Raw genomic sequence first — 26,090 nt, 5'->3', positions numbered from 1 at the left:
AACGCAAGTCAGGGTGCGGGGGGGGGGGGGTGCGGCTGCCCCGGTGCCCAGCTTGTGGCTGTCCCGAGTAAGCGCCTGGGCCAGAGGCCGCAGCTTCGGGGCGCCCGGGTCCGCACTGCGCGGCCCCAACGGAGCTACCGCAGCACGTGGGCCGCCATGCGTGCCCCCAAAGCCAACAGCCTGGGGGAAGGGGAGCCCGGGCACCCCCGGAACTCCGCAGCCCTCATTCGGAAGCGTTTTTTCTAGGGCTACTTAAGGGCTTAACAATGAAAAACTCGCGGAACTGGAGCCAAGTCCTTTCAAGTCGCCGCCAGGTATGCGGCCGCAGGTGCCCCCACCTGGGTACACCCCTCCCGCCGCCCCGGTCCTCTCGGGAAAAGGCGGGTGCCGGAGGTCGACACCCGTGGGAGATCTCCACTGGGCCCCGCACCCCCTCCCCAGAGCCCCCGGCGGAGCGGCGCGCAGCCGCGGTGCTTCCCGAGGTCGGCGCCGGGCGCCGGTTCCTGAATGAACGCGCTCCCTGCCCCCGCGGTGAATGGAGGTTCCCACAGCCAGGGACCGAGGCAAACGCGCTGGCTGCGGAACCCGCCCTCCGGAGGCCAGCTCTCCGCCCTCCGCGGCCACCCGGGTTGGGGGCCAGGGGCCGAGGAGAGCGGAAGGTGATTTAAGTTACTTTTAGATTTCCTTTCGAACCAACGTGGTTCCCCTGCCGATTGGGCCGCCGGCCCTTTGTCTACAAATGGCCACCAAGAAATGAGAGCGGAGCACTTTAAATAAGCCCAGAATTCGCAGATCCTGCTTCGTGGTGGGTTGGGTTTTATTTTTTTTTGTTTTTTTTTTTTTTGGGGGGGGGGGTTGCAATGCAAAATTAAACTACAACAGTAAAGTTTTTTAAAGTTACTTTTCTCTTAGGAAAAAAAATGTTAAAATAAGACAAATGCATCTTCTGCTCTCCTAGAAGGAGCAGCCCTCAAGGGCCCCCGGTTTGGGGCCCCCTCGGGAGTTCTGGGGAACGCAGATCTGAGCTCCCCGGTGGGGGGTTGGGCGGCAGGCGCTCCCCGCCTGGCCCCAAATTCCAGCGCCTCCCCCACGGGTTCCTGGACGGCTCTTCACGCTCACTGGCCGGGCTTGCACTTTTGCGCCCGTCACTGAGCGGGGAAATCAGCGGAGTTCCTTGTTGAGATCTGCCTGGCCCCGCCTAGTAACAGCGCCGCACCCCCATTGGCTCATGCTAATTCCAGTTTCCTCTGCCTGGCTCCCGGGCTGGGGGTGGGGGGAGCTCCCTCAAGGACCCGGAGCCCGTTTGGCCGAACCTCTTTATGCCCCGCTGCCCCGACCGTCGCTGACCCGCCTCGGGCCGACCAGGGGTGCACGCGGGGCTCGGACCCCCAGGTCCCCGGGACAGGAGCCGCCTGGTGATAGCGCGCAGCCTCATAAATCACCCCGGCGGCCACCGGGTCGGAATTTTATGAATGAAAAAGCCGCCCGGCCGCCCTCGTGCGCAGGCTGATGCTGCGAGGCTCCTGAGTGCCCCGAGCAAACGCGAGCGTGGGTGCCGCGGGAGGGCGACACGCGGTGGGTGCTCCCTGCTCGGGCCACCCACGGCTGCCGAGGCGTGAGCCCGGGGGTAATTGCCATCCTGCACCCGGAGATTTGTAACCCTAATTCCCGGCGGGGGGAGGGGAGCGCGGGACGAATCTGTCCCCAAAGAGGGGGTGTCTTGCCTTGATGTGTGCCCCCTTGCAAAGGGGAGGGGTGTTTTTTGTCCTTTTTCTTTGAGGCTTTACTGTTAGGGGGTACAGTGGTTTAATGACACAGGGAAGTAAATGAACAGTTTTCTTAGTTTGGGGCAGGTAGTGTAAAACTTTGCAAAATGTTAAGATTTGGTAAAATGTCCCTATGTTTTTTTTAAAAAAAAAAAAAAAACAACACAAAACACTACAAAGACGGTATCTAATAATAAAACACTTTATGTGTTCTTTTATATATCTTAAATTTGTGATAATATTGAGGACCCTCTCCTAGAACCACGAACATGTGTAGATTTTTGTTAAAAAACCATCAGGTCAGTACACCCATTTCCTTAACTGATAATTGTTGTTTTTGTTAGCCGCTGCCAGCCCCTCAGGCTCGGGAATGCAGCCCCAGCGCAGGTGATGAAGGGGAAGAGTCCACACCCGAACAGAACCAGTCAGGGAGCTCCCGGTGGTCTTGTCCCAGACAGAGAAGCCACTAATATTTCCAGTCATTTATTTCACTTCTTAATTTTAAAATGAGCAGGACAGAGACCACTGTTTTGCTGCCTTCTATAAAGGGTGTTTTTCTAGCAGTTAAATTGCCCGGAGGGGCGGGGTGGGTTTTGGGGACCCCCGCAAGGATGGACTTGGCCAAGGTAGGAAGACAACCCGCAGATCCCCCGGGCGAGGACGACAGGATGAAGGAAATGCCGGCCACCATCTTGGGCTGCTGCTGGAATTTTCGGGCATTTATTTTATTTTATTTTATTTTTCGAGCGAGCGCATGCTAGGCTGAAATCTCTTAAACCTTTAGGGTCCCCCCCCCTGGGCAATGACCCCCCTGCGCACCGGAATGAACCCTGCAGCAGGGCTGTGGGGCTCTACCGGGTGTCCCTGCATGTTAAATGGTTCCTGAAATTTACACGTGTTAATGAAAATGAAAGAAGATGTAGGCGCTGAGATTCCTTGGCCGCCTCTCCACCCGTGGGTGCCTCGTGGCGTTCTCGGAAGTGCGCCCATTCTCCCGGCACGGATATAGGGTGTCGCCAAGCCCCAGAAGCCCCCTTCCATGTGGTCTCCCTCCCGCCCCCCGCCCCCCACCCCCGGCTGCGTGTGGCCTGCCCGCCCCTCCTAGTTGTCCCCCTCTGCAGAACCACCTCCACCCCACCCCACCCCCGAATCCCAGGGGACCCACTCCGGGAGAACAGCCCCCCCTGCACCCCTCTTCCCCGGCGGGGAGAAAGGCTGCCTCGGGGCGATTTGCATTTCTATGAAAACCGGGCTTCGGGGGCCACTCGGCTGCGGGACTCAGCCCCTCGCCGCTCCCCGGCGCTCCGCGCCCGCGCCCCCTCCCCCTGAGCCCGCCCCCGCCCCCCCTCCCATTCTCTGCGCGGCTTTGATCTCTGAACAACAGTAACGTCACACCGACTATAGGGGAGTTTTGTTGGAAGTTGCAAAGTCCTGGAGCCTCCAGAGGGCTGTCGGCGCAGTAGCAGCGAGCAGCAGCGTCCGCGCGCTCCGGCAAAGGGCAGAAGAGCTCGAAGGAGCGCGGGGCGCAGAAGCCAGAGCCGAGCGCAGACCGATCCCTCGACCCACCTCCCGCCCCAGACCACCCAGTAGAGCCCCAGCCATGGCACACCAGCTCCTGTGCTGCGAGGTGGACACCATCCGCCGGGCGTACCCCGATGCCAACCTCCTGAACGACCGGGTGCTCCGAGCCATGCTCAAGGCAGAGGAGACCTGCGCGCCCTCTGTGTCCTACTTCAAGTGTGTGCAGAAGGAGATCCTGCCATCCATGCGGAAGATCGTGGCCACCTGGATGCTGGAGGTGCGGGGCTCGGGCGGCTCTCTTAAGACCCCTGCAGCTTGTTGCCCACACCCACACTTCTTTGCCGCTCATCTTCCCTTTTCTCCCACTCTAACTTTGAAGTTTGCCGGGGTTGCTGCTAGGAATCGTATTTTCAAAATATAAAGATGTTGTGGGTATTTTTTTTTTTAACTAGGAAGGAGTGGGGGCGTTTAGAAATACCCTTTCCTGGGGGGAGGGGAGCAGCCGGCGAGGGGTCCCATGGGGAAGACCAGTGCCAGGCGCACCCCAGTTGGCTAGAGGGTGCGGGCGCACAGGCTGGGCGCCCTTTGTGGCCCCCCGCCTGCGCCCGAGCCCCGCTGCGCCTCCTCCCAGCCGCGGAGCCACCAGCTTAATGGGGAAGGGGGCACATATTTGACTTTTAAATTAATATCCGTGGACACGTATGCAAGGGCCGCTCATGCCAGTATTATGCGCCATCTTTGTTCTTTTATTGCAAAGCTAAAGTTTATTAATAATTGGGGGCAGGGTGGGGGAGGGGGACAGCCGGCGAGGCGCTGGAGCCGCGGCTAGAGGCCGAGCGGTTGCGAAGAACTGGTTGGAGGGATGCGGGGACCGAGCACGGGCATTTTGGGGGGACCCCACTCGAGAAGGGGGGCTCTTTGTTCAAGCAGCAAGTCCCGGGGTGCCCTGCACGGCTAGCCTGAGCCAGCGAGCACACCGGGCTGCAAGGTCGCGTGGCCCCCAAGGCTCTGAGGACTGACCCCCGTATGCAAGGGTCTCCGCTTGGGTGATCTGTCTGGAGCGAGCCAGAGGCTCGGGTCACATTTTCAGACTTTCAGTGGGCGCCTGAGGAACCCACAAGTATTTTTAAATAATTTTTGAAAGTGCGGCGTGGTGCCCTTGCGAGAGAGAAACGGTGCCCGCGCCCTGGGATGGGGGGGGGACCCTGATTTTGAATTCCTGGGGATCTCCCCGGAGCCTGCAACGAGCTCCAGACCCCCGGCTCGGGTAGAGGGCCGCTCAGTGGTCATTTTCAGGGGTTTTTTATGTACCCAGGTATTTTTTTTATATTTTTAAATATTTTTTGAAAAGATGACGTCTGGGGAAATGCGGCGCGGCAGCCTGGGACGCCACCTTTGTGTCTCGCAGGCGCTGCGAGCGTGGCGCCCAGCCCCCCGGCCCCACACCCCATTTGAGGCGACCCTGGCCCAGGCGGGCCCCCTAGCACCCACCCGGGCCAGGGTCCCCAGGGCCGGCAGCCCGCGCACAGCGCACGCCGCCCAGCCGTGCCCGCTCCCGCTCCTTCCGAGCCAGGCTTCTGGGCTTTCCCTTTCAGTTTCAGTAGGTGGGGATGGGGGACACTCGGGGGAGGTAGCGCATCAACGGAAGCGCATGCCGCCCCCTCCCCGACCCTCCGTGAGCTCGGAGACCCACGAGCTGGGTGGGGGGCGCGGGGTTCCGCACGGGGGTCCCGGCGGCGGCAGTCACGGACCCGGCACCCCAGCAGGTCTGCGAGGAGCAGAAGTGCGAGGAGGAGGTGTTCCCGCTGGCGATGAACTACCTGGACCGCTTTCTGTCGCTGGAGCCCGTGAAGAAGGGCCGCCTGCAGCTGCTGGGGGCCACCTGCATGTTCGTGGCCTCGAAGATGAAGGAGACTATCCCCCTGACGGCGGAGAAGTTGTGCATCTACACCGACAACTCCATCCAGCCCGAGGAGCTGCTGGTAACCCACTGCCGCCCGACACCCCGTTAGCCAAAGGACCCCGGGATGGGAGGAAGGGCGGGAGACCCTACCACCGGGCCCCTTCCGAGGAGCGAGCGGAACCCCGCCGCCCCCCCCTCATCCCCGCCGCCCCACCTCACTTTTGCTTCCACTCCCAACGCGGCTGAATCCCTAGCGCGGCCGAAAAGTGGACGGTGCGCGCCCTCTAGCGTCCACCGCATGGGCAGCGCGCGCTAAGGGCAAGGTCTTGCAGGCCTCCCCCTGCGGGAGATCTTTTTCTGTCGCCACGCCACGTGTGAACTGTCATCTGGATAATGAGCAGGAGTCTTTTCACGGGTCACATTCGCTTTTTATATCTGGGATTGCATGTTGTCCCCCATTTCCTGGGTCCCCAGATCCCCATCACTTCTCTCCAGACCCCGGCCCCACTCGCTCCCCCCCACACCCCCGAAGTTCCCCTGCACTTTTCATGTTTGGTCACCTATTCCCACAGCACATGGAGCTGCTGCTAGTGAACAAGCTCAAGTGGAACCTGGCGGCCATGACCCCCCACGATTTCATTGAACACTTCCTCTCCAAGATGCCGGTGGCCGAGGTCAACAAGCAGCTCATCCGCAAACACGCCCAGACATTTGTCGCCCTCTGTGCCACAGGTAGGGTGGCTGGCTGGTCGGTTGGCCTGATCTCCCTGGGTGCTCCTGGCGGGGCTTCTTGCCTTCTGCCTCAGTTTCCCCACCAGGCCCCTTCTGTTCTCAGAAGTGCTCCTCTTCCCCTGTTCTGTTGAGCAGAGGGCTCGGACTGTAGGGGAGGTGGCGGGGAGGGGGGCGGGGGGGTGTCCTCCTGGGGTTGGGTGGCTGGTCTGCCTGTGTCCAGCTGCCTTGGTGTCTGCTCCCCTGGCCTGCCTCTCCCCACCTCTCTCCAGTCCTTTCCTATGTCCTCAAGGAGTCTGAGCTTTGGGGCCCCCTTCTGGCCTCTCCCAAGCTGGGCCACCCGCCAGGGGCGCCTACGGGGTGGGGAGCCCAGGCCGCCAGCGCCTGCGCCACGTGCTCTGGGCCGCCAGCTTGGCCCTCCCTGAGGCCCTGTTAGGGGCGCCTCAGCTGAGCCTTGGGAGGAGCTTCGGTGCAGCCTGCTGCTGTGGTTGACGGCAGGGGGCAACATTCCCTCCCCTGGCTCTGCCCTGGCCCCAGATCCCCGCGGCAGCCAGCCTTTCAAAACCAAGGGTGGACACACGCACACACACACACACACAGTGTTGCCTCCAGCTTCCCCCAGCCCCGATCCTGACCCTCTGGGACTGCTTCCTGTTCTCCCTGGAGACCCTGACCGTAGGCCCCAGGCCCCAGGCTCCAGGCTCCAGGCCCCAGGCTCCAGGCTCCAGGCCCCAGGCCCCATCCCACTTCAGACGTCACATCTCTTTGGGACTTACTCTGGGCAACCTAAGGGCCACACTTTATCCAAGGGGGAGGCTGACCTCTGGTGTCTTCCCCACCCCCAAGAGGCAGAGCCCCCAGCCTGGCAAGTCCTTGCACCCTCCTGATGTCTGGGTGCTCTGGTGGCTGGTATTTCTGGGTTAGGCGAGAGTTGGGAAGATTGTGCTGGCCTCCCACCCCCCTCCGCGTCCTTCCAAGTGAGGCGTGGGGACCCAGGAGAAGCCAAGGACACTGCTGGCCTGAATGGACCGGACTGGGGCGCCCCTTCTCCAGGCGCTCCAGCTCTGGCCCTTGGGCAGGGGTGGGGAGCTTCCACAGGCTGTCCCGCCTCCCCCACTGGGGAGCCGCCGGGAGGGGCCTCCAGAGCCTCTCAGACAGCCTTTTATGGAGCTGAAAGTTGTTTGGAAAAACAGCGTTTCCTGGAGATAATACGAGGAGTGGTTCTTGCACACCCTCCCCTCAGGATGGCTGGGGCAGCCTGGAGCTCCCCTGCTCCCGAGATCCCCCGGACAGCGGGGTGTGTGGCCTGTGAGTGCTGGCAGTGAGGGAAGCGATCCTGGCACACAGGCTGCAAACTGGCTTTGGTCCAGCTCCCTAGCTGCTCACGTGGGGCCCAGCAGGCACCCGGGCCTTCTGCTCAGATACCTGCGGTGACCCAGGTTGTTGCAACCATTAACTCCAGGGCGGGGCCCCAGAGGGAGCAGCAACCAGCCAGGTCCCTCGGAAGACGCTCAGGGCCCTGGTCCTGACTGTGCACCCACAGTTTGGAGGTGACTGAGACGCAGTCGTGCCCTTAGTCACAAAGGGGCCTCTCAGATGGGAGTGACGTCATTGAGCTCAAAAATAAACATGTTATGTGAGGTGGGCGTGAGCAAGGGCCCCACTGAAAGGTGCCGTGGGGGGAGGGGGCGGGCTCTGCTCTCCCTACACCCGGAGACCCGGCTTCCTGAGTCCCTGCACGTGTGCACACGCCACCGCCTGGTTTTTCCTTAAACGTGTACGTGCATGTACACTGGAGCCTTTCCTATTTTTTTCTTTTTGGTTAATTTTCACCTGAGGATATTTTTCCATTGATTTTTAGAGAGAGTGGAAGGGAGAGGGAGAGACAGAGAGACATCAGTGTGGAGACACCTTGATTGGTTGCCTCCTGCACGTACTCTGACCACGGCCGTGGAACCTGCAACCAGGGTACATGCCCTTGACCGGAATCGACCTGGGACCCTTCAGTCCGTGGGCTGACGTTCTATCCACTGAGCCAATCCAGCCAGGGCTTGAGCCTTTCCTCTTGCGGTACTGGATGGCGAAGATGCCACACCCAGCACCGGCTCCAGGCTCAGGGTCCCCAATCCCCCCATTAAGATGCTGAAATCAGTCCCCCCTCTCCACCAATAATCCAGGTGCGACAAAAAGGCAGCCTTGGCCATAGCTGGTGCTACTTAGGTGCCCGTACTGACTCCCTCCTCTGTGATAGTCCCAGCTCTAGGAGCTCAGGGAAGGGGGAGGGCGGGGGCCCACCCTACCAGGTGGAGAGTTTCCCTACAGTTTGGGGCGGGAACAAGCTGACTCTGGAGGAAGATGAAGTGGGGACGAGTGCAGATTTAGGATGCCGGCTGTGCCTGGGTTGGGCCTCTGTGCCTGGGTTGGGCCTCGCAGGTGGAAGTTTGAGGGTTGGCAGGGAGGGGGAGGCACCCCTGGATCTGGGAGAGGCTCGACTGGTGCAGGTGAAGATCCTAGAGCAGTGGTTCCCAACCTTTTTTGGCCACGCCCCACCTAAGCATCTCTCAAATCTGATGCCCCCCTCTCCCCCCGTGACATAGAATTCTTATTATTCAAAAAGTGAACTCCTATTCATGTGGAGGAAGCTAAAAGGCCATTAATTTGGTCCAAACAAGCTTCCAAGGAGCATGGCATCCATGAAAGAGAAAAATAAAAGAACAAAAGGACAGTTGAAGTACTGAGGAAGAAATCACTAAGAAATTCTTAAATATAACATGAAATTATATGGAAAAATAGCAAATAAAGTTTCAAAACATAGAGAACTGAAATGCATAAATATGTCACAATATATATTTATATATTCTGTACCTGAGGCCCCTAGAGCCATAAGAAATGCAAAAAATTCACTGTTAACTCACTCTGGAACCGCCCCCCTGTGGGCGCGTGCCCTACGCTGGGAACCACTGTTCCAGCAGGTGGCAGGTCTCCGTCCCTGCGCCGGTGCGGGCACGGAGAGGCAACGCCTCTGCTCCCTGGCGGGCTTGTCAGCGTTCACTTGTGTAGATGGGCTCCATGTTCAAAAGGCCGTTGCTGACAGGACGAGATGGGGTGTTCGCTGTCAACAAGTGCCCTGGCCAGGTCTCTGCTGTTGGTTTCAGACGGTGGACTGGCCAGGGCTGCTTCAGGGCACCAGCTCCCGCCTGAGGCACATTCGGAGCCCCAGAGCCCTTTCTGTGTGTGTGTGTGAGGGGGGGGAGTGGGAAGAAGAGCTGGGTTGCAGGGACTCCCACACTTCCTCAGCCAGACCCTCGAGTGAACACCCAGGCAGCTGTTTGCTGGGACAGGCCCTGACAAGGGTACGGATCACGGGGATCCTGCCGTGTCCGCACTCACGGCCCCTTGCCTCTCCCTCTGCTGCAGACGTGAAGTTCATTTCCAACCCGCCCTCCATGGTGGCTGCCGGGAGCGTGGTGGCCGCAGCGCAAGGCCTGCACCTGGGAAGCTCCAACAGCTTCCTGTCCTATCACCGCCTCACGCGATTCCTCTCCAAAGTGATCAAGTGCGACCCAGTAAGTGAGCGGGCACCCCTCCTGCACGGGCAGGGGCAGACCTGCTGGTCCCGGGGATGGGAGACCCAGTGCTGGGTGCTGCAGCCACAGTTCATTAGAGGTGAATGCTTGGACTAGTGCCGAGGCCCCCCGAGAGGACGGGCTGGGGGCACAGGACCAGGCACAGGCTGACAGCGCCAGCTTCACCCACCTCTCCCGGGGACTCCTTTGGCAGAAGCACCTCCCAGAACTTGCAGACAGGCCCTCCGGAGCCATTGAGGCCTCCGGGAAGTGGGGCCGGCCGGCAGTGATGCGCACCCTCATGGGTGTGCGGTGGGCCCCGGCGACTGTCTGGGCCACAGTGTGGATGCCAGTAAACAGCTGCTGTGAAAGGGCCCCCGTGAGGTCTGAGGTGGTGACTGTGGGCCCTCTGGGCGCTGCTGCTGCTGCAGTTAGAGCCAGAGGCGGCGGTGATGTCTTTAAAAGTGCCATTGTTTTAGTCCCACTTTATTGCTTTCCGTGAAGAATTAAAATAACAATTACAAGGTTTATGGCATTTACCAAGTTAGACCAGCGTGGTTTGGTGAGAGTGAGTGACCGCTGACCCCAGTCCAGGTCTGGCTTGGGATGCCTTCCCGTGGCCCACCCCGGAGCTTTTGGGAGGCTCTGGCCCCGGGCAGGTGTCACCTCACCCGTACCACTCAGGGAAGGAGAGGAAGGGTGTGAGACAGACACCTGCCTGTCCTCTGGCCAGTGGCACTAGGCTGCCAGCCTGTGTCCCCAGAGGGTTCGCTCTTGTCTGTAGAGATGGACTCCCCTCTGCCTCTTGGCGCTCACGCTCACTTCACTCTCCACTCTCCAATGGCCAAGGGAGGGGGCGGGGAGCATGCTCACTAGAAATGCCACCAATAGCGGGTGGGCGGGGAATCAGTTGAGGCTGAAATGTGTCCGTCTGCTTATGCAGTGACAGACACTGCTCAACTGAGACAGAGATACCCCCAAGGGGGGGGAGGGGGGCCCACCTGGGTTGTCTGCCTTTCTCCAAAGCTGGACCTCAGGGACCAAGGCAGCTCATCGCAGAGGGGGACTGAGGTCCAGGTGGGCACTACGCAAGGCCGGTGCATCATCCAGGATGCAGGCCGAACTGTATAAAGGGTCCCAGGCCACCCGACCGTCATGCACAGTCCTGCACAGTTAATGCCTTTGATGGCCACTCACCACCAAAGGCTGGGTCCACCGTGGGGCTGACAGCAGAGGTTAAGTCCAAAAGCAGGGCTCAGAGGGCCTCCCTGCCCTGGGTGGAACGGCTGAATTCACCAAGGACAGTGGCGGGGCCAGTGGGAACGGCGGGGCCAGAGACCAGAGCCCGGCAGTGGGATTCCAGCGAGAGGCCAGGGCCCTGCTGCTGGGCACACAGGGACAGGCGCATCTCCATTCACAAACGATGGCCAGCAGCCCTGTGGTCCTCGGTCCTGAGTGGGGCCATCACTGCCTGGCCGGCATGTGGGCTCCTCAGGCTGGCAGCTGCTGGACACGGGCCCATGAGGGTCTGTTCTGAGGGGCGGCGGGGCAGCAACTTCAGGTCAGCCTCACTGCTAAATCACCATTCAGGTTATGGTGTGTTGGGGATGGGCCCTCCCCCTGAGGCCCTGTCCCCCTGCCCGCTACCCCCTAGGACTGCCTCCGGGCCTGCCAGGAGCAGATCGAAGCCCTGCTGGAGTCCAGCCTGCGCCAGGCCCAGCAGAGCCTGGACCCCAAGGCCGTGGAGGAGGAGGAAGAGGAGGAGGAGGAGGTGGACCTGGCCTGCACACCCACCGACGTGCGCGACGTGGACATCTGAGGGGGCTGGCGGAGGGAGGGGCCGGCCCCGGGGGCTCCCTTGCTGGATGCGCCCCTCCCGGACGGGCCACGCCAGAAGGGAAAGCTTTCATCTTCTGTTGTTTTTTTCCTTTGCTCTTTCTCCTTTCTGTCTCTGACTTAAGCAAGAGAAAAAAAAAGTACCCAAAACTGTCGTTAAAATAAGAAAAAAATAGTAGTTGCATAACCCCAAGCTCTAGGGGGGGAGGGAGGGTTGTGCTACAAAAATAGAGGACTTTATAGCCCATAATCGACTAGTTTTGTAGGACTGTGTCTGCATTGTAAGGGTAGGCATTAACACAAGGAGCGAGTCTGCAGGGGGGCTTAGATTTGATTGATGTGTTTAAAGCAAAAAAAAAAAAAAAAAAGCATAAAAATGTTCTAAAAAAAATTCAGCAAACCATGTTTAAAGTAGAGGAGGGTTTTTAGATAGAAAAGCGTATTCTTGTGCTTTCCTGAGGAGCACGGCTTTAAGGCGGTTGTAGGCATCCTGTATCTCGCTTGCTCATGCATGTAGTCACTTTATAAGTCATTGGTGCGTGTTTATTTCGTAGGTAGGCGTGTATGTAACCTCTTCACCTTGTCCATGGCTGATGTAACCTATCGGGTAGAGTAGTGTAGTTGAGCATCACCGAGTGCTAATCCTCTTTCTTCCCGTGGACCGGCCACCTGAGCGGGTGTCGGGCGCCGGCCAGCGCGGACGCTCTTACAGGAGAAGCCGAAACAGCAGCGTCACAGATTCTATTTTTTTAATCCTCGCATTTTTGTAGTTACCTGTGGAGGAGGTGCTGTCGGCCGCCCGGCCTGCAGCCTGCTCAGATCCAGGTGAAACCCACAGCCCGCTTGTTTTGTCTCCTTCTCGATGTTCTAAACCCATTCCATGTCAAAGCACTTTGGGTCCGGCAGTTCTGGGGAAGGTCTCTTGTTCATGGGCGGAGAGGGGGTGGTTCCCAGTGGAAGGGTTGGGAGAGCCACGTGCGCGTGCGCAGACAGGATCGCAAGGCCCGTGCAAGTCGCCACGGAGTTCGCGAGGGGGTGTGGTGGAAGGCGAGGTTCCAGTCAAGGAGAGAGTGTGCGTTCTCACGTTGCCAGGATGTGAGGTTCCTTTTCCCGGAGAGAGGTTCAAGTTCAGGAATCCTTTGGTGCCAACTGGTGTTTGAAAGTAGGAGCCTGAAAGGCTTGCCTAAAGGACGTGTAGTTTAAGGGTTAGGAAGATTTAACACTAAAATATGTAATTTATAGCTAAGGCTACAAAGAGTATTTATTGCAGAGGATGTTCGTAAGGCCAGTATGATTTCTCAAGTAATGCACTCTCCCCTTGACTCAAACACACAGCCTGCTACCTTTCTGTGGCAGGCTCCATACTGCTTAGAGAAGGTAGGTCCTTTCATAGGAGAAGGGGGGAAAGTCCCCAGGAAAAAAAAAAAAAAAACACAGACACGTTGATCCAGCCTGTTTGGTGTTCCCCGGCGTGAGCCGATCGGAGAGGCAGCGGGGACAGGAGAGTTAGGGTCCCTGCATCGAGCTGTTGGGGCATCGTCTCACCCCCACCCCTCCTTTAAAGAAATGTTAGCAACCAGTAGACAATGCACGTCTTGGCTATGGACCTTGGAGTAATGACTAAGTGGTGCGTGTTGAGGGAGGAGGCGAGAGCGCCCAGCCTGGTGCTGGGAGAGGACGTGAGGGAGGAAGTGCGGGAGGGGAGGCAGGCGGGACCACGGAGGGACAGGCTGCGCACCCCGTTTCTTACTCGCTGCTATCGATGACTTCCCAGCGTGTTTGGAAACAGACTCACCACGCTTCTTTGTCTCTCTCACATTGTTTTGCTGCTATCGGAGGATCAGTTTTTCTGTTTTACGACGTCATATACTGCCATGTTCTAGTTTTAATTTTCTCATAGAAAAATGTATTACGGATGCCTTTTTCTTTTTGGTAGACTTTTTTTTTTTTTTTATGTGATCGATTTTGATGTAATGTGATTACTGCTCTATTCCAAAAAGGTTCCCGTTCCACGATACCTCATGCTTCACTTAGCCATGTGTAGGTAGACCAGCGGTCAGGCCCCTGTCTGGCCCCGCGGCCTCCTGCTTCGGCAAACAGACACTCAGACGAGATCCCCGGCGGGCCTGGTGGGGACGGGCGCCGGGTTGCGTGCGGGCGGCCACCCGGCGTCTGAGGACCAGCCAGTGTCCGTGTCCGCGTCCTTCCCTGCGCCCGTTGCGCTGGACTCTCCATCTGCCCTAGCATCGACCATCCTAGTAGCTTTTACGGCTGTGTTGTTTGCATATAGCTATGAAACTTGCATTATTATTATTATTGTAACAAGTATGTCTTGTGTGCCGCGGTGGTGCTGTGCCCTGGACTGGTCCCGGCCCCCGGAGTCGCTGTTTCCGGGCTGTGGAAGCGGTCACGTCCCAGTGCTCTCTGTTCTGTTCAGGGCCACATGATGCTAACTAACGACAGAGGCTGCAGACCTCGTCAGAGCCAGCCATGGTGCTGTGCGCCCGAGTTGCCTAGCATGCTGCCGAACCAAAAGAATCTGCACCCTTGGGGGCCCTGCCCAGAGGGATGGCCGTGTGCTCCGAGGCCCCGCTCCGCAGGACCCCAGCTTCTGCTTACCTCAACTCTTCTGGCTGCAGCATCTGTGTCTGAACCAAACCGGGTCCTTGAGGACGGCCCGTCCTAGGTCTGTCCCAGTGGCGGGTCGGGAGCACCGCGGAGTCTGTCCTGTGGCCATCAGATCTGTGAGAGCCTGGCAGGTGGGCACTTGGTCTGTGTGTGGTTTTGGTTGCACACCGCGGCATTTCCCAGCATGGACATGTAACCAGCACATTTCCAGCGGAACACAAGACAAACATGAAAAGTGTAGAAATAAAATTAGTAAAAACCCCACCGTGGTGCCTGTTTCCTGGGGCAGGCGGGGAGCCAGGGGCACAGAGCCTGGTGCTGAGGGCTCCTGGGCTGGGGGTGACCGGCAGGCAGGGTGCCAGGTCCTCTGTTGTGGGGGGCTGCCCTGTGCACTGTGGAGTGTGTAGCTGCATCCTTCACCTCTGCCCACCAGATGATGGCACCTCCCCAGCTGTGACAACAGAAACGTCTCTGATGTTGCCAGCTGTCCCCAGTGGTCCAGGAATGGGTGAAGCTCACAGCACAGGGGTTGGGGGGGGGGTGCACTTGGGCCCCAGGAAGACTTTAGGGAAGCCATTGCTTCTGGCCGGGTGACGTGACTGCCTGGTGGTGAAGACCGTCTTCCAGCTGCATTTCGCCAGTTCGCCCTCCCAGGCTGTTTGCAGACAGGAAAATAAGCAGGTCCAGCCTTCATTACCCCTCTCCTGGAGCAAATGGCTGTTTGCTCTCGGTGAGTCATGGTGCTGAGGCCCAGGTTTCTGGAGAGCACAGCACTGTGTCCAGGCTGTGTTCTGGTGGCCGTTCACACGGACTGGTGACCGGGAGGCTGGTGGACACCTGTGGCAGCTACCTCGGTGTCAGCGCACTGGGCGGGTGTCAGCAGGCCTTGGTCCCAGCTTCCCGGAGGTGGGGGTCCCCTGTGTGTCCGTGCCCCTGGCTATCAGATAATTCAGTGAGTGCTGGAGAACAGCTCTAGCCCAGGTTACCTGTCAAGGATGTCACTACTTGTCAACTCACTGCGGCCTGTGTGAACTGCCCTGCCCTGCCCTGCCCTGCCCTGCCCTGCCCGGGAGGGCTCTCCTCGGGGCTCCCCGTGGGCACCCACGAGGCTGGCAGGGCACTGGGGCTTCTGGGAGGTGTGGTGTGGAGGGGCTGGAACTGCTGGGTGGGAGGAGACATGAGGCCAGGCTGCCTCGGGAACCTGCAGGGTGCTCCAAAAGGGGATCCCATGTGGCAGGAGGCCAAGGGACAGTCAAGTCCGGAGAAGGCGCCTTGAAGGTCAGGTCCGGGTCCACACCATCGTGGTGGCTCAGCCCGGGACGAGCTAGGCATGTCGATGCAGGGGGCCCAGGGACATCTGTGGCCTCCACATGTGTACAGGGGGCTGAGCAGTGGCTCTGACACCACCAGGGCCCAGGTCATGTTGAGGAGCAGTCCTGGGGGACAGGCAACAGTCTGAGTGTTGAGTCCCAGCAGGAACCGGGAGAGAGAGAAAGAGGGAGAGCGCCCTGCGGGGGTGAATGCCTGGGGCGGGGCTGCGACGCATGGGAATTCAGGGTCCCTGTGCAGAGGGTGAGTGAGGGCTGCCTGGTGGACAGAGTGGAAGGCAGAGGCAGGAACTGGGCACAGCCCCCGACGGGCTGCACAACTACAAGCACAGAGGTCTGGGCCGAGCAAGGGGGTCCCGTGTCCCCCACAGCCCTGGCTCCTCTGGGAAGCCCCCATGTGAGGTGTCTAGAAGGCTCTTCTTCTGGGTGATGCCTCGGGCCCTGACCTCTCAAGCCACCCACAGCCCCTCAGGTGCCCGCGCACACTCATATGATGGCAGTGAAGGCCCGTGCCTGTGGCGAAAATAAAAACTGAACTGTTAGGGACTTCATTGCCCCTGCTGCAGCCCCACTGCCCTCACCTGGGCCTGTCCGGCCTCCCAACCCAGCTCCCTGCTAACCCCTCCTGGGGCTGCTGGCTCCTCTGGCTCCATCCACGGTCCTAACACCTGGCCCTTCTCCCACCCCCCCTCCCCTTACTCCCCATCTCGCTCCCTCCTCCATCTCCCCTAGCCTGTTTCCGCCCGTGCCTCCTGCCTCCACTTCTGAGCCCAAGGAGCTTCCCCTCTGCTCCCTCTCAGGCTCCTGCCAGACCCCACCACACCACGTGTGCCCTGGGTTGTGAGCCTCAGGACAGGCGTCCCGCCGATGCTCTCTGCCCCCAGTGCCAACCTGGCAAACACAGTGGGTACTGAGAAGTGGGAGGTGAATGGAAGGGGCGCGAGTGTCCCACAGGTCACCCAGATGCCTTGTGAGTTAGAGAAAGAGACGGCCCTGCCTGACCCAGCTGGCGGGGGTGGGGGTGGGGGGTAGAGGACAGGCCCGGCCTTGTGAGGAGGTGGGGGGAGGGGACTCTCCAGGGACCCAGCAGAACCAGGAGGCCCCAGGATCCGGCGGGGCTATGCGATAGATAGCCGGGCTACGCGATAAGGACAGACCCTTCCTTGCTGGGGCCATGGAGGGGGAGAGGTGGGGCCCCAGAGCAGGCAGCTCCAGATGAGATCACAGCCATGAGGCCCCTGGGGGCGGCTGCAGTGCCAAGCCCCCCACACCCCTCAGAGCCCATCCTGCAGACCATCCATCCCAGCAGCGGGCTCTGCTGCGTGGGGGTGCATCCCGCAGGCCGGCAGCCTCTGAGCACACAGGGCTCTGTCATCCCAGGAATGTCTTTGATCAGGTTTACACTGAGGGGAAGCAGAGCAGGGCCTCTAATCCGTTCCCACAGTCCCAGCGCTGGCCCCCAGCCCTGAGCCACACCAGGGCCCAGCACACAATAGCCAGGGGGCGGTGGGCGGGCAGCTCCAGGCTCGGGCCTTGAGGCCCACATCCGGGGGCACTGTCCCCGCCACTCTCCACTCTCGAGGAGGATGGGGAAGAGAACTCTGCAGCCCTCCACTATCGCTGCAGTCAGCCCTGAGCCTGTCAAAGACAGCAGCCACCATCAATCCTTTTCTACCTCAGCTCAGGCAGCTGGGACAAGTCTCCACCGCAGGCTCCTGAGAGCCCAATGGTCTGACCCCAGGACCCCCACCCTGGAGCCCGGGCCGTCCAAGCACGTGAGGGCCGGTCTCCCAACGCAGCGCACACAGCAGCCGGACAGAGAAAGGGGCCTTGTCCGTGTCCTGGGGCTGCCGTAACAAATGACCACAAACTGGGTGGCTTAAAACAGCAGTTCTCTCACAGTTCTCCAGGGTGGTCGTCTGAAATCAAGGTGTCGGGTCCCTGCTCCCTCCCAGCTCCCGGCGGCTGCGGGCACTCCCCCCCCAGTCCTTGGCTAGCTCATTGCTCTGATCATGGCCTCCGTGTCCTCGTGGCCATCTTTCCTCTGTGTGTCTGTCTTCACGGAGCTGGGGAATGAGGGAGTGGGAAGAGGGCAGGGACGGCTTCCTGGAGGAGGTGACCATCGCACAACTCGCTTTGTGAGTTTTCATGTGACCTCAACATGACCCTGAGAACACCACTGTAATTTAGAGATATCAAACACTATGATTAACAGGCCAGGACCTCCCAATTTCCAGTCATTCAGGTCCTTAATAAATGAAGAGAGGAATTGGTCTGCGACCAGGGGGGCTGAGTCACTGAGCTGGTATGACTGATCGATCACAGGACATGAGAGGCCAGAAGAGGGGCGTGCTTACCCCTGACCAGCGACAAGGGTTCCTAGAAACTCGGTCTAGCTCTCCAAGGGGCTAGGCAGGCAGTCAAGTCCAGTGTCTGGAGACCCTGAGGATCGCTGAGGCAGCTCAGCCCCGTGTGATGGGAACAGAGGAAGTGGCTGCCCACACTCACACGAACACCTGGATGGGAGAAGCTGAGCTTGAGGGGGAGGGAGAGGAGGGACATGGGCAGGAGGGACGAGCATAACTGCTGACAGGCGGCCGGGGCGGGGTCACGGGGAACTGACCCTTGCCTGAGCATCATGGGCACCATTCTTGCCCAGTAACAGTTTCTCCATGTGCCAATGAAACAGGTGGGCAGAATGCTGCACGGGCTGACCCGCCGCGCCTTCCTCTGTACCTAGACCCCAGTACCCCAGGAAGTACTGGCTGGATGTCGAGTTATAAATAGTCCCAGACGGCCATTTGCTTTAAAATACACTGTTTATTCTTTTTCCTCCAATTGTAAAAATAATACATTATAAAAGCAGATAACAGAAGACACAAAATCCACCAAGGAAAGCGGCAGAAACCCTGACTCCCACCACCTGGAGAGCCCTGGTGGGGTGTGCGCCCCAAGGACCAGCAGAAGGCAGTGCCAGGGCAGCACTGCAGGTCTGCCTCCCCCTCCCCGCCCCCTCTCTGTCAGCACTCGGCAAGGGCACAAAGTGGGAAGAAAATGCTGGTCAGCCCCGCAGGGACTCCCGGACCCCGGTCCCCACGCCCAGAAGCAGAGTTCACAAGACGTTGTGGATGGACTGTAAGACTGGAGCAGACTCCTGGTCGGTCACCTTTTTATTCATCGTACTCCCAGCTTCAGAGGTACTCCCTCCAACAGGAGCAGATGGGAATGGCATGTCATCTGCCTGGGCACGTGGGGCGGGGCGGGGGGGGGGGGGCGGGGGAGACACACGAAGCACAGAGAAACGTGGAGAACCATTCAGCTCAGGGAGGACTGACCCGGCCTCTCCCTGTGCACGATACCCCCTATGTGAGACAAACAGAAGGACTCCGACCCAAAGGACCTCAGTATCTTCCACACAGCGTAGCCCATCATTTCGTCTCCAGTTTAACACGCTCCCCCTTAACCACTTTTAATGCTGCAAATCCCCGCCCCACCTGCAACACCTAGCACGTCTGGCTCCGAAGTCCCGCTGGCCTCTCCTCTCGGCCCGGCGCCACAGGTCTCAGCCCCTCACCTGGAAAACGGGAATGACCCACCTGGCGGGCTAAAGAAGGGACCAAATGCAACAGGGAGGCACGCCACACGGTGCTGGCCCGGCCCAAGGTTCAGTAAATGTTGCCGCACACGTCACCACTTCCCGTGCACTTACTACATGGCAACCCTAGGCTCTCGTTTCGGTAAAACGGTTCCTGAGCGCCGAGTCCAGCCTGGGGAACCCGCTTGCTTTAGAAGCAGCAGGGCCTGCCCGCCGGGCAGGACCAGTGAGGCCAAGCCAACTCCAGGCAGACATGAGGGCTCCACCAGGGCCTCGCTCAGACTACAGGGCAGACGGGCTCAGGCCTGTGCAGGCTGTGGGGGCACCGAGGCGACACAGGCAGGTTCAGGGAGGAACCCTCCCTTGAGAACAATGAATGCCCCATCATTGTTTTCCTTTCATCAGTTTTAAGCACTTAGCATACGGACATCTGTTCCTTCGTGTTTCATCTTTGTTCATCTGTCATCCTCAAAATGAAAGTCCAGAACCTTCCGCACTGATTTTAAAGTCCGGCTGAACGTTTAGTAATGAACAAAGCTGAAAACACAAAAGAGAAGAGAGGGTTTTTATAATCTTGTGTATTTTGACTCACAATTGGAGCATGACTACCTCTTGCTGCAACTTCTGTCTCCATCACGGGCCCTCACCCAAGTCCACACCGACCCCTCATCGGTCCAAACCGCCCCCAGGGCCTGCGCCACTCCTGCCCCAAAGTAACACACGGCGGACAAACCTGTTTAAATTTCCCTCTAATTCTGCCTAAGTCTTCGTGAAGGTTGGCATAAGTAGGGTCACCGTAAGGGAACTTCTGAATCATGCTGATCAAGGAGTCTAAGACCTTCATCTTTTTGCTGTAAAGTACAGAGATAAAGACTTTTAGTCCTTTGTACACAACAGGCTCAGATTGTGTAACAACTACGGCCATCACTCACTTAAAAGTAACAGGCGTGCAAATGGGCTGAGTTCAGAAGCTGGATGATTCACTTTCTTATTACACTAAACAATATTTGTTTACCTAGCAACGTGCTCTTGCCCACTCCCACGCCTCCACATCAAGTGCACTGAGCGGACAGATATACCGCCATCCCAGGCGTGGAGCCGGGCGACTGGGACAGCCCCCAACAAGCACCCGACCGCTGCTTCCTTAGGTCAGAGACGTGGACAGATCAAACCGGGCAGGACAGAGCGCCGGCACGATGGAGCCTGCTCTGGACCTGGGGGGTTTCTGGGACCTAGACAGCTCGCTCCCAGAGTTCAGGGGCAGGTGAACCAGCAAGCCCCTCCCTGCAAAGGGCAGGCGCGGTGTCTGGTGTGTGAGTCCAGCTCCCGTTCCCAGGAGGACAGAGCTCTGGGCGGCGGGTGGTTCTGCAGGAAGAGCAGCCCTGAGCAGCCGCTCCAAGGAGCTCAGTTACTTAACCCTGAGCCTCGTGTCCTCATCGGTAAAACGGGGCGCTCGCAGTGACCCTACCGGCTTTCGAGGCCACAGATAATCTACGGAAAATGCAGAGCCTAGTACAGAGTAGGTGCTCAGTAAGTTCAGTGTCCTCGCTTCCACCAGACCCTGGAGGCCGGGGCCCCACCTGGGGAAGCTCAGGGTGAAAACAGCCATAAGTGTGCGCATCTGGGTAACGTGCCACAGGGATCCTGACGGGCACCGCCCCCGGACCACACCTGAGCATCTGCGTGTCAAGAGTATGCTAGTATTTGATTAATGGGAATTTCAAAGAATTTATCCTGGAGGTGAATCAGCAGCAATTCGAAGCAACCAAGACCTCCTGCATGCCTGCTGCATTGCTGGCTTTAGATACAGGCGTGAGGGCGTCTGCCAAGCAAATCTCTGGACCAGGACCATGGTGGCCACCTCTCTGAGAAACTGCAGCACGGTGAAAGGTCAAAGCAAGTTAATTAAAGCAACAAAGCATTTGGTTTCCAAGGAGATCGCAGGCAGAGGCCAGCATGTGGGAAACGGTCGAACTTGAACATGATACGAAGAACACCACCATTTCCAACTTTGCAAGCAGCGACTTACTCTTCCCTGGTCAGTGACACTGCTCCGAACACACCCAGCCATGTCAGTGTGTGCCCGGAGGGCGTGGACCGCTCACAGCCGCCCCAGCTCAGCCTTGGCCCAGCGTCGGTCTCTGTGAGGCTTCACCAGGCTGCTAACAGGGGCAAAACAGCAGCTCCAAGTTTATGGAAGAGCTACAGCCAGCAGGCGTAAAGCACCATCCTCAGTCTGAGATACTGCCATCCGTGGCTCCTCCGTTGTAAAGAGCCCAGTTCCACCGCGTGCTGATGCGGACGCAGGTGTTTCTCTCTCAGCGCCCTCATTTGGGACATAAAGAAGCAGAAGATCCTCTATCAGCTTTCTACCATTTTTTCAAAATTGTACTGACCTACAAGAGCCAAAAGCTGCCAGCCGTTCCACCAGCAATTCCCCCGGCCAGGGCACTGAAATAGAGGCCTCTAGGTTATGCTTCTGAGACCCTCAGGCACTGCTGGCAGGGTGGGGGCGGCCGCAGGGTGGGCTGAGGACATCTGCCTGCCGGTGCCAAGGCTGCGGTTCCTGCTCTCTGACAGACTAGGCACAGGGAACCCCTGCTCTGGGCAAAGATTGGAGCCCTGGGTGTGGGTCCAGGGCAACATGCCTCCACCCGCCAGCAGACCTGGCACTGGGGAGACTCGTGGAGAACTCCAGGAATGCACCTCCCCTCGTCCCTTCATGGATCGGAGGGAGAGCCAAGCTCAGCTGTGACTGCCACCCAGTGGTGCCCCAGGCTGCCAGCCACTGTTCCAACCAGATCACCAGCCCCCCTGTGCTCCCGCTGACTCCTCAGGGGAAAGTCCCTGCAGAGGCGCCAGAACCTGGTCAGTTTCCAGCTCTCCATGCAAACGGATGGCTGGTGAGCAGACAAGCCAGAAGGCAAGCAACTTAGAACCAACCACTCGGCTGAAAGCATCCTGTTCTTACATCCGAATACGGGGGGGGGGGGGGGGGCCAAGCTCCAGAAACTCAAAATATCTCACCTACAACGAGTCACGGAGACGGGAATGCCACCTTCCCTGCGCTGTCACCCACTCTCCTCACGCCCCTCCCAGGCCAGGCCAGGCCGCCAGGCATCGGAATGAAGACAGATGCTACGGGTCACACCGTGAGAACAGTTAAAATGCCCGTGACAGCCAACAGCATGGTGCTTCCAAGTGCAGGCGCCTGTTAAACACTGAGCGCCTATCTCATTGGATCTGGTTGGCTACGTTAAAAGCTGGTGACAGTGAAGCGCCACTTCCGAGCCCTAGCCGTGCCGTGACTAGGTGCTTTGTTAGACACCCAGGTACCGGTGAGGGAGAGGATATAACCAACTTCAACAGCATTTTACTGGCAGGGTATCCGAAGGCCCGCTGCTCTGAGTGACGCCATGAAAAGCCGGGACGTGAGAACTCCTGGGAAGTAGTAACCACTGGTGTTCATCAGGACTGTCTATTATGGCAATCTCCCCTGACCTCGGGGATACAGTCCAAGACCCCCAGGGGACGCCTGAAACCATGGATAGCACCGATGCTACAAATATTGGTTCTTCCTACACACACACACACACACACACACACACACACCTCTTCACGTACAGAACACACTTATGGCTTCTCCATGGCGTATCCTGACTGCCGGCACCACCACTCTTGCACTTCGGGGCCATGAGGAAGTACAGTAAGGGGGGCCTGACACAAGCACTGCGATGTCAGGACAGTCGTCTGATCACCGAGGCGGCTACTAAGTGACTAGCCCGCAGGCAGTGTCTGCGGCGTGGATTCGCCGGACACGGGGACCATCTGTGTTCCGGGTGGAACAGAGCAGAGCGGCATGAGGTGTCGTCACCCCACTCCCCATGGCGCACAATTAAAACTTGTGAGCGGTTTATTTCTGGGACTTTCCATTTAATATTTTCAGACTACAGATGACTGAAACTGCAGATAAAGGAGAATCACCATACTATTTCCTATTAATTTCATAACAACATTCAAGTTTGGCCTGATTATTTCCTCCATTTTGCAGGTGAGAAGACTGAGACAGTAAGTGCCCAAGGTCATAGCAAGCTACGGAACCAGAACTCTTGGTCCGTACACTGGAAAAGAAAGGAGTCTCGAACTTACCTGTCTTGCTCAGTTGCACGGCTGTGCAGGAGACATCTCCAAGCAAACGCAAACCCTTGGTAGCAGCCGATCTGCGAATTCACAAATATTTAAGAGTAAAATTAATACGCAACTGGCTACACTCGATTTCATGATCAAGCCCTCTAAACAAGAGGGGGGCGGAGGGCAGGGGTGCTTCTTGTACTGCTATTCTGGAATTAGGTGTCGAGCATCAGGAGGGGGAGTCAGGTCAAGTCATCAGTGGGGCAGCCAGTCTCCAAGCTGGGCCCACGGACCCCACCCCCTCCGGCTGCACCAGGGTGGCCAGTATAACCAGAACCTGGAGGAAAGGGCACACGTGACTTCTGAGGCTAGACACACAGACAACGTCACCTGTACCTTGCTGTTTTGAATCACTCACTCACTCAAGGTCACGAGGACATTACAGCAGACCCACAGGCGAGAACAGCTGCCGTGCGAGCCATCTCACAAGTGGCTCCTCCTGCCCCAGTGGAGCCCTGGCTGGTCTGGCACCGTCATCAGGACACCCTGAGCCATGAGCACCCAGCTCAGCTGCTCCTGGCCTGCTGACCCTCAGAAGCTGGTGAGAACCAGTGTTTGCTGACCTCAGTCCATACGTTTTGTGCTGACTCTTTCTGCAGCAGCAGATATCTATCTCACGGTCATGGCTGCCTCAACTTAGCATTCAGGGCCAGACGTCTGTGAGGGCCAATGTAGGACGAAGGGTAAAGAGAAGGAAAACCATGGTGTTTCCACCTCAATGAAAATGCAGTGTTCCCACACGACACAGAGCAGTTTTTCTGAGTGAGGACTCAGCTGGCTAAAGACACGAGGTGGCACCGTGACCCTCGCCGGCCACGGAGGTGGCTGCGGACTGCTCTTCTCGCTCCCCAGCCGCACGCACACCGCATTATCTCCATCAGCAATGTGCGCTGCCGGCTCTGTGCTAAGAATGTTTCTCCATCAACATGCTGCCTAGTCAGGGCCATGGTAAGAGGCCTGAAGTGCTGGCTCGATCAGACTGATCATCAAAGTAAGCTCTCAACGGTCCGTGAGCAGGACCCGGGGCTGCGTGGGGACGGCCACTTACCTCAGACCCAATTTTTGCTCCGTACACCGTGCCATGCTGTCTTCCTTCAATGACGCCCAAACTACTGCCTTCTTCATAGCCTTCCTGGTACCCTTCCCCGTGGAACCTGCGACAGAGGAGAAGCGGGTTTGAGCAAACAGGAGGGAGGGCATTTTTCCTGGAAACACTTCTCTCCCATAATGCCCAGACCCAGCAAGACAACGCAGAGAATAGTAGATAAAGTACAGACTTTAAGTCAGAAGGCTTAGCTTCCAATCCCCGCTGTACCCCTTCCTACGTCTGTCCTCGGGCAAGTCACTGGACCTCCTGAAGCCCAACTGGCCCCTTCTGCCATGGGGAGCGCGGCCTCGTCAGCGAGTCCCACGCCTGGCGGAACACCAGGCGCACGCAGGGAAACTCCAACGCAAGAGCCTCGCCCCAAAATTCACTGAGTCTGGGGTACGACTTAGGAATCTGCTTTTCGATACCTCCTAGGGGACGCTGGTCTGCAGCCGAAGTCCTCTGAGTCTGAAAGATACACACTCAGCCAACCTTTTCGAAGAACTCAGAGAAATACACAGGGTTTCCCACCACATCGGAGTAGACTGGCAGAGGAAAATGCCACTGGGTTGCCACCAAGCGCCCAGGGGCCTGGGGTATAATTCCAGCTCTGACTGGGAGGGCTCAACAGCAGAAATGGCACCCTTTAACCCCCAGTCACCAAAGAGGAAAGGTGCTTGTCGGAGCCCCTAATGAGGCAGGGTATGTAGGTCTGGCCTGTGTTGGTGGTGTGACCCTGAACAGCGACCCTGCCTCATCTGTAAGGCGGGGCGAATAACACAATCTCCTAAAACAGATAATGGGGCAGGGGGTTTGCAACGCTCCAGTCAGTGTCAGATTCACAATAAGCTCGAAATAAAAGTCAGCAGCGACTGATTGACACCTATTGCCGTCTCAGAGGCACAAAGCAATTCACAGCTCCCCTCGTCACAGCCCCAGGCGCCCCCGGAGGCTCTGGAGGGCCAGGGATGCCGTCTGACACACTCATCAGCACGTCCATGAATGCTGCCTTATGTCCTACCACGGAGGAACAAGAGAAGGGGGCAGTGCCCAGATGGCAGAGGTCTGTCCCAGCCGCGGACGGGGCGTTCCTGGAGGAAGGCAGTCAACAGACCGAGCAGATGCCTGGGGCAGCCCCGCACGCGGAGGCGGGTTTGGACGAGCAGCTGGGCACGAGGGGCCCGCCCCGCCCCGCCCCAGCGGCCGAGGAGTAAAGGAGAATCGACAGTAGCTCGGCCCCACACGTGCCCGCTGCTTCTAGGGCCACAGAGCGCTCCTCCAAGGCCCACGCCCGCGGACACCAGGCCCGAGCGGCCACTGCACCCCAGTAGCTGAGAGCGGACCCGAGAGGACGGGGACCCACCTGTTGTCCGCCATCACGATAGCGTCAAACAGGTCCTGCCCCCCGGCCATGGCGGCAGCCCGACCAGCCCCTGCCCGCGGGTTGCGCCACCCGGCGCTGCTACCACCACCGCGAGAGGCTCGGGCACGGACGCACCTCTACGGAGTAGGCGAACCCTACTTCCGGGTTCGGTTGCGCGGGGCAGGCCGGGAAAGGACGGCACGCCAGAGAGTCCAGCAGCGCCGGCGCGGGGCCGGAACGCGTGCGCGGGAACGGAACGCGTGCGCGGGGACAGCGTCGGGCGGCGTGGGGCGGTCCTGCGCAGGGGCGAAGCCCCGCCCCCGGCTCCCGTAGCCCCGCCCTCGGCTCCCACAGCCCCGCCCCCGGCTCCCGCAGCCCTGCCCCCGGCTCCCGTAGCCCCGCCCTCGGCTCCCACAGCCCCGCCCTCGGCTCCCACAGCCCCGCCCCCGGCTCCCGCAGCCCTGCCCCCCAGCTCCACAATGGGCTTGTAGGGCCCAGCAGGGAGCATCCACCTCGCCGCGGGGTGGGGGCGTGGCACGTGTTTTAGGTTTTACAAAAGCGAGCAGATGGGACTGAA

The 26,090-nt window shown here is 58.9% G+C and overlaps 2 protein-coding genes across 3 annotated transcripts; one reads left to right on the top strand and one right to left on the bottom strand.

The window, feature by feature from the left end:
- The first annotated feature begins 3,156 nt into the window (after nt 1–3,156).
- CCND1 (cyclin D1) lies at nt 3,157–14,213 on the top strand. 2 transcript variants are annotated; one of them, XM_059709810.1, is made up of 5 exons: nt 3,157–3,564; nt 5,051–5,269; nt 5,763–5,922; nt 9,337–9,485; nt 11,140–14,213. In XM_059709810.1, the coding sequence occupies exons 1-5, from the start codon at nt 3,367–3,369 to the stop codon at nt 11,302–11,304; spliced, it is 891 nt and encodes a 296-aa protein (XP_059565793.1). In that variant the 5' UTR covers nt 3,157–3,366; the 3' UTR covers nt 11,305–14,213. The 2 variants fall into 2 exon arrangements, with proteins under 2 accessions (XP_059565793.1, XP_059565795.1); XM_059709812.1 differs by having other exon boundaries at nt 3,161–3,564; nt 5,054–5,269.
- A 3,864-nt stretch (nt 14,214–18,077) lies between these two features.
- LTO1 (LTO1 maturation factor of ABCE1) lies at nt 18,078–25,692 on the bottom strand. Its single transcript, XM_059709813.1, has 5 exons — nt 25,514–25,692; nt 24,112–24,217; nt 23,022–23,092; nt 19,606–19,723; nt 18,078–19,409 (listed from the first exon to the last, which is right to left on the bottom strand). Exons 1-5 carry the CDS (start codon nt 25,561–25,563, stop codon nt 19,341–19,343), a joined length of 414 nt encoding a protein of 137 aa, XP_059565796.1. The 5' UTR covers nt 25,564–25,692; the 3' UTR covers nt 18,078–19,340.
- Nucleotides 25,693–26,090: the final 398 nt, after the last annotated feature.

Source organism: Myotis daubentonii, chromosome 9 (assembly GCF_963259705.1).
Source record: "Myotis daubentonii chromosome 9, mMyoDau2.1, whole genome shotgun sequence".
NCBI classification, from domain to species: Eukaryota; Metazoa; Chordata; class Mammalia; order Chiroptera; family Vespertilionidae; genus Myotis; species Myotis daubentonii.
Note: the sequence above shows the minus strand (reverse complement) of the source record. Positions and strands in the feature narration are given on the sequence as shown.